Below are 22,093 nucleotides of genomic sequence, written 5' to 3'. Positions count from 1 at the left end.
GTGGAGGCAGAGATTGGAATTTTGCCACCACAAGCCAAGGTACATCAGGAGCCAACAGAAGCTGGAAGAGACAGGGAAATCTTCTTCCCTACTGCCTTCAGAGGGAGCATGGCCCACCAACACTCTGATTTTGGAATTCTGGCCTCCACACTGTGAGAAAATAAATTTCTATTGTTTAAGCCACCAAGTTGTAATTTGTCACAGCAGCACTAGGGAACTAACACAGGTTTCGACTTAAATGTGCCTTTGAATAATCTTGTTTTATAACAACATTATTGTTCCAGAACACTTAAATTTTCTTGAAAAAGAGACTACTTTTGAGGATTATTTATCGTAAAGTATAGTTTGTTTTTGTTGGCTAAAAGACAATATAAATTACCACGTTTTCTTTGACAAGCCAGACTCACTGCCATTCAGAAGCCTACAGAGGAAAAGTCATCTGAATAAGTGCTATGAATTTGTCAAATTAACACTTTTTAAGTGGAGCGCAGGGTGCTGGATGGTGAACTGCGGTTCAACAACAGACCACAAGAGAAACTGAAATAGAGAAGTTTATCACTCACAGGTCTACACAGGAAGTACCTGGCCTTGAGGGGCCTCATGGGGAGGTCCAGACAAAGTGAAGACAGAGAGAGGGAGACAGGACCTGGGGCACATGCTTTTATTAGGGTCAGTGGGTGGAGTGCTTTGGGGTTCCTGGGCTAAGGCCGAATTGGACTCTTCAAATCAAAAGAGCAGGGTTTTGGTAAGCTTTGTGGGAGTCTTATCTAAGGGGTGTATAAGGAGAAGGCAGTGGGAGGCAGGGGAGGTTGCTGATCACAAGGGCCGTTGGAGAAGCTACATCAGGAACTTGTATCTATTTGCGACTCTGCAGGCAGCTCTCTAAGGCGTACACTTGCGTGAGGGGTTAGGGTAGCTTAAGGTCACCTCAGGCTGCTTGATCAAACAAAATGGATGATGAGGCAGCAGCACTATGGAATAGCTGAGCTAAACTCTCAACACTGAGGGGCAGGCAGCACAGGAGCTCTTTTCCTGAATAAACAACTAACCAGCTTCTGCCTTTGGGAGAAGGAAAACCTCTTCGGCCTTGGGATACTACTGGATGTCAGAACCGAGGCAAAACTTTAGTATGAAGTTACTGTAAGATCACTGAACACCCAAAGTAGATAGCGTGACTCTGTTCATCCTGCCACTGGGTAAAATTAACTTGGGAGAAGGAGATGGTTGAGAAGTGTTATGAATTTAATTTTACTCAAACTACATTTAATTTGCTCAGCTGTAACTTCATGTATGAAAAGTATATTTTAAAAGAATTGGTTTGGTAAGGCAGATAGGGAAGAGTATTGAAAAGGTTTCGTTTATTTGTTTTGCTGGGTTTTTGGGGGGGTTTTTTGCCTTTGGCAAAGGTTCCATGAGTACTAATTTCAACCGTAAGTGAAAAGTATTTATTATTAGGCCTTGGGCTCACATCAATACAGCAGCAGAAGTTTAAGAAACAAAGTAAAGGGGCTTCCATGGTGGCACAGTGGTTGAGAATCTGCCTGCCAATGCAGGGGACACGGGTTCGAGCCCTGGTCTGGGAAGATCCCACATGCCGCGGAGCGACTAGGCCCGTGAGCCACAACTACTGAGCCTGCGCGTCTGGAGCCTGTGCTCCGCAAGAAGAGAGGCCGCAATAGTGAGAGGCCCGCGCACCGCGATGAAGAGTGGCCCCCGCTCGCCGCAACTAGAGAAAGCCCTCACACAGAAACGAAGACCCAACACAGCCATAAATGAATAAAATAAAATTTAAAAAAAAGAAACAAAGTAAAATCATTTTGATAGGCTGCAACAGGTTTTTCCCCCTAATTCCACTCACATGATTTTTTACCCATGAGGTTTGGAACTAAACAAGAATGTCAAATTTTGGAATTATTTGGGGTGTGAATCTTTCAAATGAAAATTGAGGAAAACATTATCAAAGGCCCATGAGGAAAGTATAATGAGTTCTAAATAGCACCAATGAAACAGCAAATAGGGTTTCACACTGAGAAACAGAGTTAGTGAAAATTTGAGTGAGCCCAAAACTCAGGGAGTTGAAATTCCTATTTGGTATTTTGTGGTTAACTGGATGGGGAAACGGGATACTGATATTAGGACAAGATCAAAGGCAAATGCAAAACTCGGAATACATTTATCATGATTATCATTACTCGAGTAATAATAATTAAAAATGTGCTGAATATCAACAGTTCAAGAAGCATGTTGATTTGTTACCCTGTTTGTTGGAGGGCTCTATATGTTACCTGTTTGGTAATATTAAGAAACTTATCTAGGCTTCTCACTGTGCAACATGGCAGAAAAAACAGATTAGTGTTCTCATGAATGCTGTTTCTGTACTCTGATATATAACCACATTTATATTCACTCCAGCACTTCAGGAATCCAAAGTAAAGCAAATGTGCCATTTAAGCAATAACAAGTGAAGCACTCACACGCTGAAGTACATGTATGCAATAACATAACCTCACAAATGGAGAAACTGTGGCTGGGAAAAATTAGTTCTATAGAAATTGAAACATTCGGTTATAACCCCAAGGATTTTACTTTATTTCTTCCCTATTGCCACCTCCACCGTGCAGAGTTTTATTTATTTAATGACATGTAATTTTAAGAGATATTTAGGAGGTAGAAATAAAAAGACCCAGTGAAATATTTGTGGACAATATAGAGAGGGATAAACCAGAAACTAATTCAGCACTTAGTACTCTGCATAGAAGGTTTTCAACAAATTTTTTGGAATGTATAAATGAATATGAATAAATAAATGAACAGTGGATGGGCTAAACTATGTATGATTCTGGTTTAGATGGCTCAGGGAAGGTCATGCTCCACTGTAAGACAGGGCACACAGAAGGAAAGATGGGTTTATGTTGAATTTGGGATATGAGGAGGCTTTGGTAAAACATGATTTTTTTTTTTTTTAACATCTTTATTGGACAAACATGATGTTTTGCCACTAACACTTCCTTGACTTCATGGGCATTTGTTCCTTGGCATATTAGAGTAATTTTGGAATATTTGATGAGAATTGCTTGCAATTTTCTTATATAAAGTAGCTAAGGACTAAATCTAATATTACTCTTAAAATGCATAGTAGATATTCCTGTAGAAATGGTATGATATAGAACTGACAGTGATTGAAACTGTCATTTTCCAAATCATCGCTTCTTGTTGGAAATATTGAAAACTGCAAAATTTGGCCTGAGAAAAATTAAACAAAATGATCCACCTAAAATAAAGCTAACATGCGGTACAGTTTGTTAATAAGTAAAATGTGATTGAAGATCACATTTGATCAAGAAATTAAACGGAGTTAAATTTTGCTCTGAAAAATACTTTATTAACAATAATTCATCTAGGTTAAATCTTTATGGCCAAGATGTTTGTATTTTTAGAAACAGCACCAAAACCTTGTTGGGGATCAAAGTGGCAAGGCCAAAACAGCAGAGTCAAACTAAGGAGGTCAAAACATCCTACTCAGCTGCTGGATATGGGTCTAGAGCTCAAGACAGACAGAGCTGAAGTAGAGTTGAGGTCTGAGAGTCTTCAGCAAGTATGTGAAAGTTGAAACAATGGGTATGGATGAGCTATTCGGAAAAGAAGAGTCCAGGAAGCCGTAGTGCTTAAGGGGCAAATAAAAGAAGAAATTGTGATGTGATGATGATAATGTTTTCTTTCAAGGCTATACTCTCTGAGGGAGCAACATTTAGCATTGGCTTTAATGTTATTAAACTCTTTTAAATTATAACCTGTGTCCATATTCAAGAAAATGTGGGATATTATAAAACTGAAATTGTATTATTTCAGAGTGTACGCTTAACAATAGCACTGTCCTGATGTCAACTTAAGTGTGATCTACTATATATTGGACCATATTATACATTTACTTGTCCTACTTCTATTGCTGTCTGTAAAAAGCAATTTAGTCTGTTTATCTTCTAGTTCTTTGATAGAATAAAGCTCTTCTGGATGCCTGCAAAACATCAACCAGATTTTATATATCTAAGGCATGTACCACTTCGAAAAGTCCATCTCTTCACAGTTATTCAGATGAGTTGCCTTGGCCTTTTGTGGATAATAAAAGTTTCAAGAGCTGCTATTGTCTTTCCCATGATGGTATGAAACTTCTAACTCAACTCTTTTTCTCCTCCTCTGATTTTCTGCTCTCATTGAAAATCCATGAACAAACTGGATCAATAGAATAATTTTGAACAATTTTTGGAAATCTTGGTATTAACTTTAGCCACTAAAACTAGTAACTAGGATTGGGTTTCAGATTATATATGAATTTCAGTGATTCATACTAGCTTCATCTCTATCATTCTGAATATTAACAGTGGTTTGAATTAATTGAAGTTGGGTGGAAAATGTAAACTTTCAAAATTTAACTTTAAAGATATACTAGCAAATTTGAAAATGTAGGGGATTTTTAAAATTAAATTTTTTTAACATCTTTATTGGAGTACGTAAAATCAAATTTTATTAACTATTTTAAACCAGTTTCAAATACTTCAAAAGTAAAGTGAATTTGAATTACTATAACTAATTTAAAATAGCATCAGCATAGGTAATAATGGTTTAATGTTCATTTAAAATAATGTAAACTATTAACTATGTGTATTTAAGGAAACAGCCAAATATATAGTTTTTTTTCATTGCTTCTTTAAATGACTCGTACAATGGGTAAAATGATAGCCATTATTCTGGAGATGTGGTAAGAAAAGGAAGTGAAGGAAGCAAAAGTACACTCAATATCTTTTATACGCACATATCTTCAGATTTCACTTTAATGTCAGCCCTAATTGAAGTTGACTTGTTTGTACCAAAAAACAAACAAATCTAAACCTCCCATTTATATTTTTTCCCTGTTTTAAACTGTTTTATTATTTACTTCAGGTGTTAGCTCTGGTATTTGTAAGAAAGTTGATGGACTTTCTGTTTACCAAACGGGAGCTCAGCTGGTTGGATGATTTAATGCCTGAGAGTAAGAAAAAGAAACTAGAAGATGCTGAAAAAGAAGTAAGTCAGAGCAAAATCAGTATCTTATAAAGAAAAGAAAAAGGAACACTTGCACAGTAATAGCTCTTTGCAAAGCTAAATTTTTGTGTTTAGCTTTAGATAGTGACTACTAACAAACACAGGTGGACTATTTTGGAAGATTGATGTTTAAAATCATCAAGCTGGAACTTGAACAGACAGAGAACATATCTTACATGAGTAAACCAAACCCTAATGAAATACGCAAATACTTTTTCCTTCACTATCCTTATAACTGCAAAGTTTATTTTTCTGATTCCTTCCTTCAGGATTCCAGAAACTTATTGTTGCTTAACTGTTTCCAAATTATAGTCATGCAATGATTGCTTTTTGGTTGAATATGTGAGAAGAAAAAAAAAAAGACATTATTACTGTTGGTATTTTCCTAGGGAACAAAGTTTTAATAAAACGATTCTAATTCTAATTAAAAGATAAAATTAGTTATTCTTGAAATAGATGAAATGCTTAAGAGGAAAACACGTTGATCTGATTTGCTTTCAAAGTGCTTTAAGATTGAGTAAATGCTGTTAGAGAAACTTTGGGTGTTTAATTACTTTCACAGACTGCTGATTTATCCTATTCTGTTTCATATGTTAAAACAATTGGTTTTAAGTTTTATGACTTATTTAAATTCGTGTATAAGCCTGGATCTATTTTGAAGGCTAGTAATCATAATATTTTTAAAGTATGTAAAAACTACAAAGAGTAAAAATGAAAAAAATGACAAGTTCATCATTTAGCAGAATGATCGGGTCCATAGATTGTGAAATATAAGAATAAAATTTTCATGTAACTGGAAATGAATATGAAAGAAAATACTTGGTGAGACTTAACGCATTATTCTTTCCATTTTTTCTTCTCCTATATGGCAGTCAGTAAATGTATTCAGTTTCCTACCTGTGGTGTATTTTCTCAAACCATAGGTATATTCCTCTTTCCTTTGGGGAATTTGTTTGCAAACATTTCAATGGTCTTAGGTTTTACTTAGCCATTAGATGAGTCCAGATTAGGCCACAGAGCCTAATGGATTACAGATAAGTCTACATAAAACATGACTGTCTGGCATTTCTTCACTTTTCCATGTTGTCCTATTACTGACAATGGATTCCGCATTTAGAGATCGATCGTAATGATGTATCTTAATTCTATATGACTATTTCGATTTTCCCAAATGTTGTAGAAGTCATACTTAGTATCATACTTCTAGCAATACTTATATAATGTTAAAAACGTCATTATAAAATGATCATGTTTCTTTATTTTTGTAAGTTTGATATATTCTTAAGTATGAGAATTTTTTAAAAATAGTGCTTTAACTATTTTTCCAAGTTGATATATTCTCATTTAAGTATGAGAGTTTTTTTAAAATAGTGCTTTAACTAGGATATTTGGATAATTTCTGTTTTTTTTTTAGGGCTTTAGTAAAGGTTTGCTCTCATCCTTAGGTGCTGTTCAATAAGAATATGACAGAATTTGGTATAAAATAAATGAAAATAAATAGACACAAGAATATAGAAACACTAAAGCCTTAAAGTATCCATGCTTGACATAATTAAAATTTATTCAGGTTGAAAACAATTTCTAGGAAGGTTTAAATTCCAAGGAAGACAACTTTGAATACAAAACTCATTGACCACAAGCTTCCGCTTAGTCTTTCTGATAATGAGAATGTTAAGTATTCTGATGCAGTAACTTACAAATGTAATTTTGCTTTATTTTCCTGCTTTGACTTCCTGTCAAATGTCTTGACTACTTCTGTAGGAATAAGCTAGCAACAGCCCCAGGCATACAATCATTCCTTTTACAGCATTCTCCTTAGGCCATATCCGTACCATGGAACATTCTTGCCCTTCTAAAACTTTGTAAAAAGAAAAATAATATGTATATATAATATATTATGCTTAATATTCTTCCCTTTTTTCATTCAAAGAAAATTTCAGATTCTTCCTTTATATGTCTGTGAAATAGGAGAGAACAAATTTGACAGTAATCATAAATGTATTAGAATCTGCCGTTTCCATTGCCCAGAACCATTCACATAGCTGCATATGTATGGTACTTATATGTATGTGTGCCATATGTCCATTTTGGAATTTATTAACTTCAGATAGGCAGAGATGCTATGTAATGAGCTTCTAACCTTTTTATATTATAAACCCATTGTACGCCAATGGGGTGTTGTTGACTGTTTTCTGATTATATAAAGATTTTAGAAGTAATTAAATATTACTAAAATTCCTAGAACTCAAGTTTTCTAAAAGGATTCAAAAAGAGATTAAAGATTTATTGAGGCAAAGTTACAGCTGTATCCTTCGGTTCGGAGTATGAGAAAAAGTAAGGGAAAATGCCTTGTAATACATTAATCAGGCAGGTTTACAGACCTTTAAGTTCTCAAATAGATTAATATGATGATACTTTAATGTGATCCTCAGTACATGGAAAGAAACAAGTAAACAAATAATACAGTCAAGAAATAAGCCATAATTGAACATTAAAATATAGTTCTGACCAGTGCAAAGAAAGATAATTCTCCATCTGACAAGTGGAGAGAGAAAAGTTAAATTAAAGATATTAACCTTCTAACTTGGAATTAGTATTAAAAGAATATGATCAGTATAGAGAGTAGGAAGATTTAAGAAGGATTACACTAAAACTTGAATTCTGGTTGAATTTCTACTTGGTCACCCAGATCTCGGTATTCCATTTGCTTGAGGCTATGGACTCCACTGAAGGATATGATCTTCTTACTTGGCATCTTATACCAAGGCCCAGTCTTCCAAGAGATTGTACATTAACGTGGTAAATGAACAAGTTCTCCAAAAAATGTTGCATTTCTGCAATTACTCAAATTAATTGTGTAACTTTGATTGTGATCTGGAAAGATGGTAAAGAGCAGAAATGTCTCAGCTCCCTGAGACTTGAATTTAAACTAGGCTCACCTCTTGTCCTTTTGATGATAGTTACAAGCTTGTACCTTTATCAGCCAAGGTTTTACTATCAGTAGCCCACTTCTGGTCTTATGGCACTGAGAAAACATTAGTTTGACCTTAAAATTCAATAATGAGTTAAGCAGAATAAATAGCTACACAGGCCAGTCCAAGGTCGCAGAGCTTCTGTTCCAAATTTTCATGTACTTCATGCATATGCATATGCATATGCTTCAGTTTTTAGAAAGAAAGGATTATAATCAGGATAGAAATGAATATTGGAACCCTGACATTTTGCACATTGCTCTGTGTAAAGGGAAGACTGCAGAATCAAATTCTGGATGTCCAAATGTGCTCAGAGTACCAACACGCTTTCCTTCCTACTTCAGTATTCTCTAGGACATTGTACACATTTGACAAAAGGGCTGCTGTTAAAGCAGTAAGCCCCAGCAGAATGTTTGCTCCTCGGTGAGGGAGAAGGAGGTTAATGTCAGATAAATCCTGGTAATTCAACTCTGTGCGGTGATCATGATATTGACACCTCTTGGTTTGTGGGAGGTTCACTCTAACATATATGCTATAGGGAAAAAAAGGAGGGGGGCAAGTGGGACTTGTGATCTGTATGAAGCAGTCTCATGAGCAAGGCCAAGAAGATGGAAAAGGATATAAAAACAAGTGCAATTAAACAAATTAGAGAGCATGTCTTACTGCTCAGAAAGATCAGAATTGGTTGTGGATTTGGGAAGCATGGCCTAATTATTGCACAGGCAAATGTTATTTCTAATTGAATCTTAGAGCAAGGCAAGCGTATTCTTCTTCCTCAAGCAGTGGTTTTCAAAGTGTAGTTCCATGACCTCTGCTGTATCAGCCAACACCTGTCAACTTGTTACAATCTGAATTCTTGGACCCTACTCTAAACCTACTGAGTCAAAACTCTGGAGATAGGGCCAGATTCTGTGTTATGAAGACCTCCAGGTGATTCTGATGTGTGCCAAAATTTGAGACAAGACCTTTCCTAAACCCACAGACTTTACATCACCAGAATATAGTCTTCTAAATCCAAGAATTACTGTATTTTATAATAATTTAGATAAGTCAGTTAGAGAAACTGAATCAAATATTCTGATGAAAAAACATGTTGCATCCATCTATCTATATGAATTCTATATAGACTACTCCTCCTCCTCATTTTTTCTTTTCAGTTTTCATTGTTAAAGTGAGTTGTTTTATGTATTGGCTCTTCTACATATTGGACATTTTAAGGAATACCTCTTATAAATATAACATTTTATGGTTTACAAATTATTATGTGTGTAGGTATATGTGTGTGTGTGTGTGTGTGTGTGTGTGATGCTTGTAGCGTTATCTATTCTATTAGTAATTGGGGAAGGAAATGATCAAACACTTCTTAGGTTCTGTAGGCCCTGTTGTCTTCTTGGGTAAAATAAAGGGGTTAAACTTGATTTCTGAAGTCCCTTCCGTTTTTTAAGATCTATGAATTCTAAAACTGCTGAATGTTTTCTCTCTCTAATACAATAGATATGTTTATGAACATTGGCTCTGTGCTGCTGTTGTTGGTACTTTGAGCTATTTGAGGGCTCCTACATAGATACAGACTTTACATGAGAAATGGATACAGTAACTGATGTTACCTATTTCACTAAAGGTAGAGCATTTGTTAGGTATCATAATATATGAATTGTATTTTTTACACTATCACAAACTATAATTCAGATTCATGATGTAATTTTATATATAAGATCTTATTCATCAAAACACACCACGATTTAACCCTGATTTTATTTTCCTTTTCTACTCAGCACAGGCCTTTGGCCCCAGCCAGGCTAGTTGTTCATTGTCGTGCAAACATGTCCTATTTATTCCTACCTTTTATCCTTGACCCATATTGTTTCTTCCCACCTAAATTTCTTCCTTTCTATTACCAAACTGATCAGATAAGACTGGCCCAGATACCACTGCCTCTGGTCCTATACTTTCTACAGTGATCCTTCTCATCCTCTGAGAGTAGGGTTTATGGCTTTCTTTTCATTGTTGTATGCCCAGTACCTAGCAGATTACCTGTCTTGAAGATCATGCTTAATACGTATTTGCTGAATGGATTCACGAATAGCTCCTGGATTATTCTTTTTGTTCACTGTGTGCCTAGCACATAATACATACTCAGTAAATATTTGAGTGCTACTGAATAGATTTGTTTTTAAGCCTCTATTTTCCTGCCTTTTACTGGCTATAGCATTAACTGTCCTTCACTTATTTAGTATCTGACCAACGCTTTGGCTATCTTAATTAAAAGATGGTGTTCAAATCAGAATATGAACATTCCTCTAGTCAAGTTGGCAAAACCCCCTCAGGTGCTCTTGGGTAAACTTTGATCATCATCCTTTGTAAAATCTCCATGTTGTAGAGCTCAGCATATTTTTTGATGGACACTGTGTAAGTGAAATGCTGAATGGAACTCATTTTAGGATACTTCAGACTTATAAAGTGAAGGATACCCAGTAAGCTTTTTGCTTTCTCTCTCTTTTCCTGTATGATTGAGATAAACTAGGTTGTGATTGTCATGACGGCTGGTGCCTGGTTTGACTGCTCCTCCCCAGAAAGTCTCAATTTTTGGCTTCCTCAACAGTGCTGCCTAGGATGCAGCCGGCCCTCTATCCCCGAGCTCTGGGGCCCACCCAGCTTCCTTCTGGCACTGAAGGCAGCGGCTGCTCTGCCACCCTTCTCTTCAGATAAGCATGGCTTGGAAATGCTATCTTTAGAGGTGATGAGTTTTTGTTTGGATAGAATTATGACTAGTATAAAGCCCACACATGCTAACAAGCCACAGAGTGCAAAATAATTATTGAAAGCAATTTGAGAGAAAAGTGGAAAATCATCTGAGGAAAAAACCAAAATTGTTCCCAAAGCTTTGGTCCAATTTTTTGCTGTTAGATTGAATCTCGAGCCTTAGTTTTCTGCTGCCAGGTAACCTAAGCACTGATGGCACCGTTCTTCTGTTCAGCTTTTTTTGAATTTTACTCTTTATTAAACCTTTTCTACCTGACTTCTTGACACTTTATTCCAAGTTGGTCAGAAAAGATACTACATACCAAGCTTACCTTTCAGTGGACAACCAAGGAAAGAATTACATTTTGTTTGTATTTGGTTTTACTTAAATAGCGTTTGGGGTTGCTGAATATTTTCTCTTTATGTTCCTCCATGTGCATTAAGATAACCTTTTCTTCCTGAAAGGATACATATGTTCTGCCCATGGCCTCAATGATGTGCATATAAATTAATATGGCACATGTATTATTTCCATATATAGAGACTAATCCATTTGCAAGGCATACATCATTTTAGACTACAGATTAGCTCTGCTCAAATGCTTAAATGTGTAATTTCAAACCAATGATACTGTCTACTCACCATGAATTAGTACTAATGGTATCTCCAAATAACATGGGGAATAGGCACAATACATAAGAAATAATGTACATCTGAGAGGTCTTAAAAGAACAATTTTCCTTGAAAAGTAACAGGGGAAGAGAATAGAATGAATTCCTGTAATGCAAAGGGGTAACAGACACATGCCCATAGCACCGCAGAGTATAAATATAACATTGGGTTGGGGCGGGGGGGTGTAGTTTATAAGCAGAGAAGTAGCAGATCTCACACAGTCCCCTGGCCTCTCCATTATTCACAGCATAGACTGAGCATAGATATTCTGTATGCAGCATGGCTAAGGTCCCAGCAGAGGGGAGCCTGCCTTAGTCACAGGTCGGATGTGTAGGGAGAGCACTCAAGAGTAAAAACGAGACTTGCCCACACATTACGTTATATATTCATAGGTTAGCTGAAGAGACTGTAGAAAACACTGTTTCTTTAAGTAACAAGAAATATGGCAATGGTTTGTTAGACTAGGCAGCATGCAAGTTGAGGACCCTAGGAACAGTCTTGCATGCCAGGAATAATGACATCAGCCAAAGGTCATGTGTTTCTGGAACCTGATTTAGACCAGCCAAGCTACTGCTAAGCTACTGAAAGAGGGAAAGCAATGAGGCTCCAGGGCCTTCCCTGTTTTCTGTCTTCAGTTCCCATTTGGTCAGGAAGGTCACCTAGCTCTTCATCTCTACACAACTTAAAATTCCAGTTCTGGAATTAGAGCCGATAATTCTAACATTTTTAAATGGCCCCAAATAGTTCTCTAAACTTGAACGTTCCTAATTGACCCACTCGAAAATAAATGCATTAAATAGGAGCTATAATCTGGAGATAACTATGTTTATTTTTTGGTACATGGAAGAAGGTTAATTATAACATTATTGAACACTAAACCAGGACATTTCAGTGCTACATAAGATTATCTTCATCCCAAAGATATACTTTTAAAACATCATATATGAAGAAATGAATGTATGAAGCATTACCATCCTTTGGGGGAGGGTGGAACATTGTCATTGTAAAAAGAAATCTGAGGCCTAAAACAAAAGCTTACGATGAGTCTAAGTGGAAAGCACTCCTGTGTTTTGGTCCATAGAGGAAGATATCGTCTACTGTCTATTTCCAAGTCTCAAAGTATTGTCTTCAGACCAGCATAATCAGCATCACCTGGAAGCTTGTTAGATGTGTTACTTGGGCCCTGCTCCAAACCGACTGAATCAGACTCTGGAGGTGTGGCCCAGTAATCTGTATTTTTAATAACCCCTCCAGGTGATTCTGATGTAAACTAAAGTTTGAAAACCACTGCCCTAAATACATCTCTCATTCCTTTCTAACAGAGCATTCTGGGAATGTAATTTCAACAATGAAAATGATTACATTACCCATATGTTGGTCCTTGTAAAATTTAGATTATTTAAAAAAAAATCTTCTTGGAAAATAACCATGTTTTACATTGAGTGACATGAAGGAGGTTATTGTTAGCATTTAAATTACTTTGTGGTATAAGACTCATTAATTACTTATGTTCTTGGTAGCTGATGCTTTATTGAAAAGACCTGTGCTGGCATTAATAAATGCAAACAAAGTGGAAGGTTCTGAGGTTAATGAGATAGTGAAACATTAATCTCTGTTTCTTCTTTAATGTAAAGTGGAGACTCATCGGGTTCACTTTGTATATTTTGTATTTGTCTTGCCAGGAAGAACAAAGCATGCTAGCTATGGAAGATGAGGGCACAGTACAACTCCCACTGGAAGGGCACTATAGGTAAGATATAAATGTAAAAACACACCAATATGAGTAATGGAATGTGTTGTTATACACTCTACTTAAGAATTTCATATGTGTGGATTCCTATAGAGGTTTGTTGACGTTGTGTTAGAGTAGAAAGAACTGAAACTAGGTGCTAGATTACCCTGTCCCAGTACTAAGTTCTGCCACTAGACGCTGACTATAGCCAAGTTGCTTAAAATGAAGCGAGGCAGGGAGCTGTTGTCTGAAGTCTTCTCCTATTTTATAATGAATATGAAAGCTCTCTTTCATATTCTGTGAAAGTAGTACCTGAAGACAGGTCAAGATTCAATTCTGGGATAAATGCTAGGTATTTACTAAATTCATCACATGTGAATGTTTGAACTCTGGGAGAAACAGCGTTTACCCCTTCAAAAAGACACTTCCAAAGAGATAAGCCATTTCCTGAATTGAAGGATTCAGTTATACCAGTCGTTTTAGGAAATATTTATGTAACTCTCCATAAAGAAGATTGTGCTAATCTTCTTTATGCACGAAGACAGAGCAAAAAAAGAAAAAAGGCAGACTCCTCTAAGTTATAATAAAACTTTTGAAAGTATTTGGCAAAAAATTATATATATGATCTCAAAGTGCTTAAGGATAATATAGGGCCATACCAGTAAAAAAGCATAGAAGACATTTGTCTGAGGAGGAGATTTTTCATAGTGTTAAAAAAATAGGAGTGGATCTTCAGGGTCTAACTGTAAGACCATATTCCCTAGATTTAAAAAATATAATTATCTACCACTTAAGAGTGAGCACAAGTCTAGAAGGCATTTTTCCTTTCTTTCTCTCTCTTTCTTGTTTTTTTTTCTTTTTTTACAATATTTAAATTTTAAAATCCTGTTGATTGTTTAGTTGAATCAGCATATTCCCAACTGTATTCTATAGAAATCTACCTAGTCTCTGTGGTACCCCTCTTAAAAGGATTTTGTGGTTTAATTAGTCTGAAAAATGTTCCATACCACATTTTAATTTAGAGATTCACAATGCACATTGGCACATTAAAGACTCTGGTACTGGCATTAAAAAAAAAAAAAAGTTTAACGTTGTTGCATCCAGCATTTTCTAAACTCTTTTGCTCACAAGACTCTTTTTCACATAATATCATGAAAGACTTATATTCTACATGACATGCTTTTGGAAACTAGTTGATCTCATGCTTTGAGTTACCAAGGGCTGGATGAATTAGAGGTATTAAAGAACACATGTCCAGATTGGGCAAGGAAGGAGCCTGTGAGACCTGTTTTGCTCCAGACTCTCAGTGTTCCTCTTCAAAATGGAGTTTGTTGCCCTCCTGTGAATGTCCACAATGAGGGGCATGTGAGGTCAGCTTGGAATTTCTGTAGAGCATGACTTTTTCCACAGCAGAGAATCTTTTTTTACGTGTGGTAAGAAGAGCGCTGATTTCTCACCCAATGAAACTTTCTTTGACTTGGCCTGTGTTTTATCTCTGCTGATATTTGGTTGCCTTTCTAGCCCTGGGAATGTTTGAGAGAGTTCTAAATGGCACCTATAATTGGTGCAGTTTTAAAATGTAAAAAATGCCTGCAGCGTAGTACAGGCCCTGATATTACAGGCTCCCCCAGTCATTTGGAAAAACCTCTGTCAAATACACAGGCTGCCTTCATTTATTCAATGAATATTTATTGAATGGATACCAAGTGCCAGGCTCTGTCTAGGTCGTGGGGGAACAGCAGTGGACCAATGGGCAAGAATCCTTGTTCTCATGAAGCTTATATTCAAGTAGAGTAGAGGTGGGGGGAGACAGGAAATAAACAAATGAACAAGTCATGTAGTACAGTATTTCAAACGGTGAAAAGTGCAACAAAAACATAAAGCAAAAAAGAGGGGTGAGGTTGCTATGAGGCGATGGAAACAGAAATTTTAAATGGAGCAGTCAGCAAAGGCCTATCTGAGCAGGTGACATTTGAACTAAGGAAGGAAAGGGTTATAGGAACGTTATAGGCAGAGGGAAGAGCAAGTACAAGGCCCTGAGGGAGCAGAAAGCCTGTAGTGTCCCAGGACAGTCAGGAGGCCATTGCATTGTGGCTGGAGAGGAAGGAGCCGGGGGTGTAATAGCAGAAGGTGAAGTTAGAGGGTAAGGGTAGGGACAGGGCCTTACAGCCCATCCACTGGGCTTTTACTTTGAGTGGGTGGGAGCCACTGTCGAGTCTGAGCGGAGGGGTGAAGAGCTCTGCTGGGCTATGAATGTAGAGGCAAGAGGCCCAGCAATGAACATGCAGAACCTAAACTCTGTCATTTGAAATGGATTAGGAAAACTGTACCCCAAACCAGTTTCTATATAACTAGAATCTTTCATTTAGATTTTTTATTCTTCATAGTTTTTGGGGACAGAAGTATTTAATACTTAATTTTTAATTGTCAAAAATACTGTACAGACACATAAGACCGTCCTATATTTAGTGTCTATCGCTAGATAACTGCAGTTTCTTATTTAATGTTTATTATTTCATTTTGCGTAAACTCCTATCTAGAGATGACCCATCTGTGATCAATATTTCTGATGAAATGTCAAAGACTGCCTTGTGGAGGAACCTTCTGATTACTGCCGATAACTCAAAAGATAAGGAGTCAAGCTTTCCTTCTAAAAGGTTTGAATTCTAAAATAATGTGAATTTATAATGATCCCAGTCATTTAATGACATGAATCCGTTAAAAGAATAGCATTGGTTTCCATTGCACTTAGATCTAAAATCTTTCAGAAAATTCTTTTAAAAAGTGGGTAGAAATCGCAATTATCACATTTGTTGGTATGTTTTCAACATCTCCCTTTCAAATTGAAAGCTCACTCCAAAACTATGACAGTGGGGAGAAATGGTGCTACAAATGAGTCCCAATGCAGGACATTTTTGGACATTCATTTTGGCCTACTCTTTTGCAGTAGGATTTTAGTGTATTCCCTCATCACCCACTTCTCAGGACCCCCTTAGATGTCTGACCACGTTTTTCATTCTCCTGTTGTCCTTTTTAAAACCCATGTGGCACATGCAATGGTAATTTTGTATTTAGATTATTTCCAGTCCCTTATTCCAAGCCCCTGAAAAACCTTCCCTAACCTTTTTACCCCAAAACTTTCAGTTCCAGAAAGTTTTATCCATTTTTACTTCTCTGTATGCAAACATTACAAACAACTCCTGCAGTTGTGGATGATAGTTTTAAATGCATGAGGTGGGAAGAGTGTGTCCTTAAATATCAAGAGTCATCACAGGATTTCCAACTGCATTTTCCAGAATTTATAGATAAGAGTTCAAACCATCCAGTCTTCTTAGATGTTGATCTGAAGAAAAATCTCTGTATTATGCTAATATTTCTTCTTATTAAAGAGTGATTGAGGGATTTGGGACGGTGTTTAGTTATTAATTTCCTTTATAGTCATGACCTTAAATTAACTTTTTCTACTTAATTTTTATATTACATTTTTGTCATAAGCTCCCCTTCCTAATCACTCTAGAAGCTGATTCCCCAAAGGTAAGACCCTTTCCCTCAAACCTATTCCTTGGTTGTATTTCCTTTTGTTAAATGGTGTCTTCTAGAAACCTGGTCAGCCTATGTTCTTTGTGTGAGTTTTGGGGAGGCAAAAGGCGTGGAGAGTCTTGGGTTTAGATCCAGTGTCACACTGAGTGTTTATGGTGTTCCTATAACCACTCAGCTCTTTAAGAGGGTTTGAAACTTGAGTAAACTTTTTTCCCCACATGACTTATACAAATGCATCATATATAAATCAACAAACCTCTTAGAACTGTATTTAATAATAACATCAAATCTCTATATTTGAAAAAGAAAATTTATCCCTTGAATTAAGAAATTGCAAAGCTGGGAACTTCCATTTACGCACCACCATGCTTCCAAAACTGCAAGCTTTATCTTCATGAGAACTATCTGGAAACATGGGTTAGAAAAAGAGGCGACATTAGACTTAGAGGATATCTCTTATTGATGGTTTTTGTCACCCCAAAATGGCATGCTGCTTCAGTGTCATATCTATCTTAAACAGCATAAACAACACCAACAGTGGATGTGCAGAGAGTCTAGGAGTCTTCCCCCCATAAAGCTGGGGGGATTACTTCATGTTGTCTCTCTCTTTCTCTCCTTCTCCCTCTTCTCCCCCTCTCCCTCTCTTTCTCTCCTTCGAATACCTCCACCACTTGCTCCAAAAGGAGGTTAATGTAAGTTACTCAACAGGCTCTCTCAAAGACTTTTGGGTGATATTTTCTGTCTTTTAACAAGGCTTTAAAATCTTCATGTATTTCTTTGCTTGGCTCAAGCAGAAGTAATATTTTATTCTAAAACGTGCTTTATCTTCTTTTCCCAAAGATCCCTGCCACAGTCTGATAGAGTCATCCTCGCAGTAGTTCTGATTTGCTAGACGTCTTGGAAGAAAATCAGTCATGAGAAGGGCAGTTTCTCAAACCTATTGAAATACATGCTTGTGGACCCTTTCTCATTAAAACTATGGCGTTTCTCTGATTTTTAAAAATGTGAACTCCAGGTTTACGAGCTCAAAATAAAATGCCAGCCATGGGAATATGTGAAGAATTTGAGACAATCAGACTTAGAGATTGCTTTTCTTCCTGTACTCTACAGCTCCATAGTGAAAACTCTTTCTCTATTTTTCTTTGGTTCAAGCAACAGTTTTATGTCATGATATTTTAGGTACTCCTTGAAGTAAGTAAGTCAAGTGATGCTTTTCATCAGAAAAACTCAATTGTTTAAAATATGTGTCAGATTACTTCTCACAGTAGACTAATTCTAGTGAACAATGTAGTGTGCCTAAAAGCAGATTCAATTTTAAATAGCTCACCCTTTATATTTTCATATAACCACTTTTTTCTTATTCTTTGAACCTATGTTCCCACTAACATGAGATTCAAAACTATTGTGGAATGAAAGTTTACCCAGTTTTCTTTACTTTTAAATGTGATAAAATCTGTAGCTTTCCACGTGAAAAATCTCTCTCGGTTAGTTATTAATGTCTTTCTTCTTCATAACAGAGGAAACTGGCAGAAAGAGTGTGGCTTCCAGAAATCCTAAAACCACCAATACTAACAACAGCAATACTCTCCCAAAGCCACCACTTTCTCTTGGTATCTGTTGAAGGCACTGAAGTGTGATGTCCAGGAACTGTAAAAATGCTATACCTGCTAGCGTGTCCATTGGCAAAAAACGCCCTTAAGACCAGGTTCTCAGGGTCTCTCTCTCGAGACCTCAGCTGGCTTCCCAGCAGTCTCTGACACCCCACCCCTAGGTGTTTTCATCCTATCCCCCACTATAGGCCCCAATGCCTATCAGAGAAGCCTAGATACCTTTTCTGAGTGGAATTTGGCATAGCAGTTATATTTTCTCCATTATTTCATTCGCTTTATGTTGTCCAAAAAAATTCACCCAGCTAAACTGAAAGAAGGACCTAAGAACTGACTGCAGGTTCTACCACATCTGCAGGATGTCTAATTTGATCCTAGTTCAACAGCACTGTACATACATGGGACAAGCTCCTCCACAGCTTATTTAAATGAATTGATGGAAATAGGTCACATTAAAAACCACATCGCATCAGAATAGGTGAGCAACTGCCATGATACACTGACACCCAAGACCAGCATTTCTTGGGCAGGTACCTGGCAGCACTTGGCTTTGCCTTGGTGGCAGAGGCTAGGGTCTAGGGACACTGCCCCTGCTCTCCTGTCCCCACACCCCCGCCCCCTTCCATGCTGGATGCTTCTTTGCTCTAATCTCCTAGGCCTCAGCCCTCTCATGACTGCTCGGTAAATGTTGTGTATATCAACTACTATGGTGTCATTGACAAATAACAGTTTCACAGAGTGCCTGGCAGCATGAAGGTAGTGGGTCACATTTTGCCCTCTCTTGAAATATTACTTCCTTATATTTTGTCTCATCCATCTTGTGTCCCTTGGTCCTTACAAAGCACCTGGTATATAATAGATATGCAATATGTGTTTATTGTAGTAGCATGTAATAGATATGATATACATTTAATAAATATATATTGATATAATATATTTATTACAATGGAAGTTTAGAATTGATTGGCATCCTGAAAATGAATGTAACAAAGAATAAAGAGGGTAATAGCCATGCACTAAGAAGCTTCAAGTCAATAATATTTTTTCATAGAAGTCTTGAGCTGGTTATAAAATTTCTGCTTCATTGCTGCAATCTGATCTGATATCAGAACCACTGGTTTTAAAGATGGGGGGAAAAAAGCCCAATCATTTAATTGGTTATTGTTTTGTAACCAAACAACCAGTATGACCAAAGCAGAACGTCAGGAGGAAGCATGTCTGTGAATGATATTGACTTTATGAATCACTTTGTTTTCACTGCCTGACGGCTAATAGTGCCACTGGGAATTTGCTCACTTATCGAAAGGTTATAGAGCGTTGTGCCCACAGGAACTGGGAATGTGTAGAGACCAGTATGTCTCCGTCCCCACAGTCTCCTACAGATAGAATGTGCTTTTCTATCTTTCAAAAGTTAGAGCTCATTGGAATTGAGACTACCAGCCTCAGAATTCTGGCATTCAAGCTACAAGAAAACTTAGAGGCCATTTAGCCCAAAACTAGTGTGCAGATGAGGAAACCAAGTCCCAGAGAAATTAAACAGCTAGTCCAAGGTCACACAGCTCATTCTTAGCTTCCTGAAACTGAATGTCGTCTTCCGACTCCAAGCCCAGGGCTTCCTCTACCTGCCCCCGCTGCCTTTTCTCATTGGCTTTGTTTGGCAGAAGACACTGGGAGCCAGGTAGCACCCAGGGAAAAGTTAATTTGGAAAGTAGCGTAGCAGGCACTTGTCATCGGAAAGGAAACTAAAGTAGAAGAAAGTGAGTCATGCAGATAGAGGAGTTAAAAATACAATTAAGCCTCTCAACACATCATGTGCACACTGTCATCTCTTCTCATGGAAGGAGAACAGAAAACAGGAAAAGTGGCTTTGCTCTGACCTGTAAGTACTGTGTGCTGAGAAGTGTGGCAGGCACAAGCCCGGGTGCCGTCGACACCCGCTCACACCAGCTCTCAGCGCTGGCGGCGCGCCAGAGATGGCAGAAGCTCCGGCACTTCTTACCTGATGGCGCCGGGTGGCGGTGACAACTGAGAAGGGCTGTTTCTAGCTTGAATTGGAGGAAAAACAATTTAAAAAACACACTCTTAGAATGTGTCTTAAGTTATTGACCACTACGAAAGCTGCACAGGAGGCCCTGTAGGAAAAAGGGGGCTTTAACTGTCCCTTTCTTATTTGGAGAAGAGTTATATGAAACCAAGGGTTTCCCCACCATCAACTATCTCATAGTTATATTAAGAGCCCAAGTTAACAGTAAAAATGTGTGGGTTCTTGCAGCTCAGGGCCCCAGCGGCCGGGTGTGGGTTGCCCTCGAGGCAGCAGCAGGAGGGGCCCGGGAGGGGCCTCAGCGTTTGGCTTGGCCTGTGCCAGACGTGGCCGGGAGGGAGCAGAGCTGGCCCTCGGGAGTATGCATGTACTACTCTTGGTGTGAGCTTCATGCGTGTCAGCGCATTATTTGAATTTCGCGTGAAAAGTGTCAACTTGAGAGTAGGAAAAGTGAACATCGGAAAAATAGTTTTTAAAAAATAATAGAGTCACATTACCAGTTTGCCCATTGATAAAGTTGATTGGAGAACAGTTAAAACAGAAGCCACTTGGGAATGAGTTTATTCTGGAAGGAGTGAGGTGAAACATCGTTCCTCTGATGGACAGGAGGAGGGTTTGTCTGTGAAGAGACGGCACAGGTGTTTGGAGGGCAGTGTGCAGGGTGACCGGGTCCTCCCGACCAGCAGAGGCGTGTCTGTCCTCTGGACGACAGCACAGTTGTCACCAAAGATCAGAATCCAGTCTGTGCACAAAGGATGCGCCACTTGCAGCAGGGCCCAGAAATACCTACTGCGACATCTTGTTTATGTCATTCATAGTGTCAGTGCTATCTTAAGACAGGGGCATGACTGGCATTTTCAACAATCATCAGTGATTCATTTGCACAAATGAGGACCATGGTATTAATCTTGCATGCTTTGGGTACTGTTTTTAAAATGTCTGGTTTTTGTTTTTTAGTTTTTGTTTTTTGAATTTCCCTTTTTCTGCAGTTCTTGGTTCCTGTCTCACTGAGTGCAGAGGATTTTAATTGTTGCTATCTATCTATGCTTCGCAGCATGAAAAAGCAATGCCTAAGGGCCCTTGTGGTGCTTTGGGGTTGATGGGTTTTGTGTCTGAACCAGCAGACCTCCCAGTAGCCATGCTGGATTGAAATAATACATTTCTCCTTTTTCCCCTGTAGCACTGAAAGCCGAAAAGAGAAGAAAGCTGACTCAGGGAAAGGTGTTGACAGGGAGACTTGTCTATGACTTGATCTTCAATTTATTTTTTACATATATATGAGAGGAGTGCCACAATTATTCATAAAACTGCTTTGATCATGTATTATAAATTCTGTCTTTCATCCCAAATCCACCTTCATACTGTAAGTAGTGCAATACTCGTTTCATTTCTGTGTTTAAACTTCTGAACAGTGAGACACCCTTGTGGGCATATACAATAGCTAATGCAAGAATCTCTGTGTTCCTTGCTGTATTTTAGACATTTGTAAACACTAGGTTCTCATTGTCAGTTTTACGAGAGCAATAGCTTTCTTAAAGAGATAAGTCATATTACCTAGTTTGTATTTTCCTACTTAGGGACCTGAAGATACCTGATAATTTCATTTAGAAGAATTCTGAAAGGTAGTCTTACTTCTTTTTATTTTTTATAGCTTAGCATTAGTGACTTATTTCGAAAGACCCAAATCGAAAAGTTAGTTTGAAAGCAT

At 37.7% G+C, this 22,093-nt stretch overlaps 1 protein-coding gene across 3 annotated transcripts in view; it reads left to right on the top strand.

The window, feature by feature from the left end:
* Positions 1-21,666, top strand: part of SLC4A10 (solute carrier family 4 member 10) — a 208,257-nt gene extending 186,591 nt beyond the window's left edge. For all 3 annotated transcript variants that reach the window (XM_068545005.1, XM_068545006.1, XM_068545004.1), the window contains 5 exons: positions 3,985-4,158; positions 4,939-5,061; positions 13,148-13,215; positions 15,738-15,854; positions 21,566-21,666. In XM_068545005.1, the coding sequence (XP_068401106.1) occupies positions 3,985-4,158; positions 4,939-5,061; positions 13,148-13,215; positions 15,738-15,854; positions 21,566-21,632 (549 nt within the window). In that variant the 3' untranslated portion in view covers positions 21,633-21,666. The remainder of the gene's footprint in view (positions 1-3,984; positions 4,159-4,938; positions 5,062-13,147; positions 13,216-15,737; positions 15,855-21,565) is intronic.
* Positions 21,667-22,093: the final 427 nt, after the last annotated feature.

Source organism: Eschrichtius robustus, chromosome 5 (assembly GCF_028021215.1).
Source record: "Eschrichtius robustus isolate mEscRob2 chromosome 5, mEscRob2.pri, whole genome shotgun sequence".
In the NCBI taxonomy this organism is placed as follows: Eukaryota; Metazoa; Chordata; class Mammalia; order Artiodactyla; family Eschrichtiidae; genus Eschrichtius; species Eschrichtius robustus.
The sequence above is the reverse complement of the archived record's forward strand: the minus strand, read 5'-3'. Positions and strand labels throughout refer to the sequence as shown.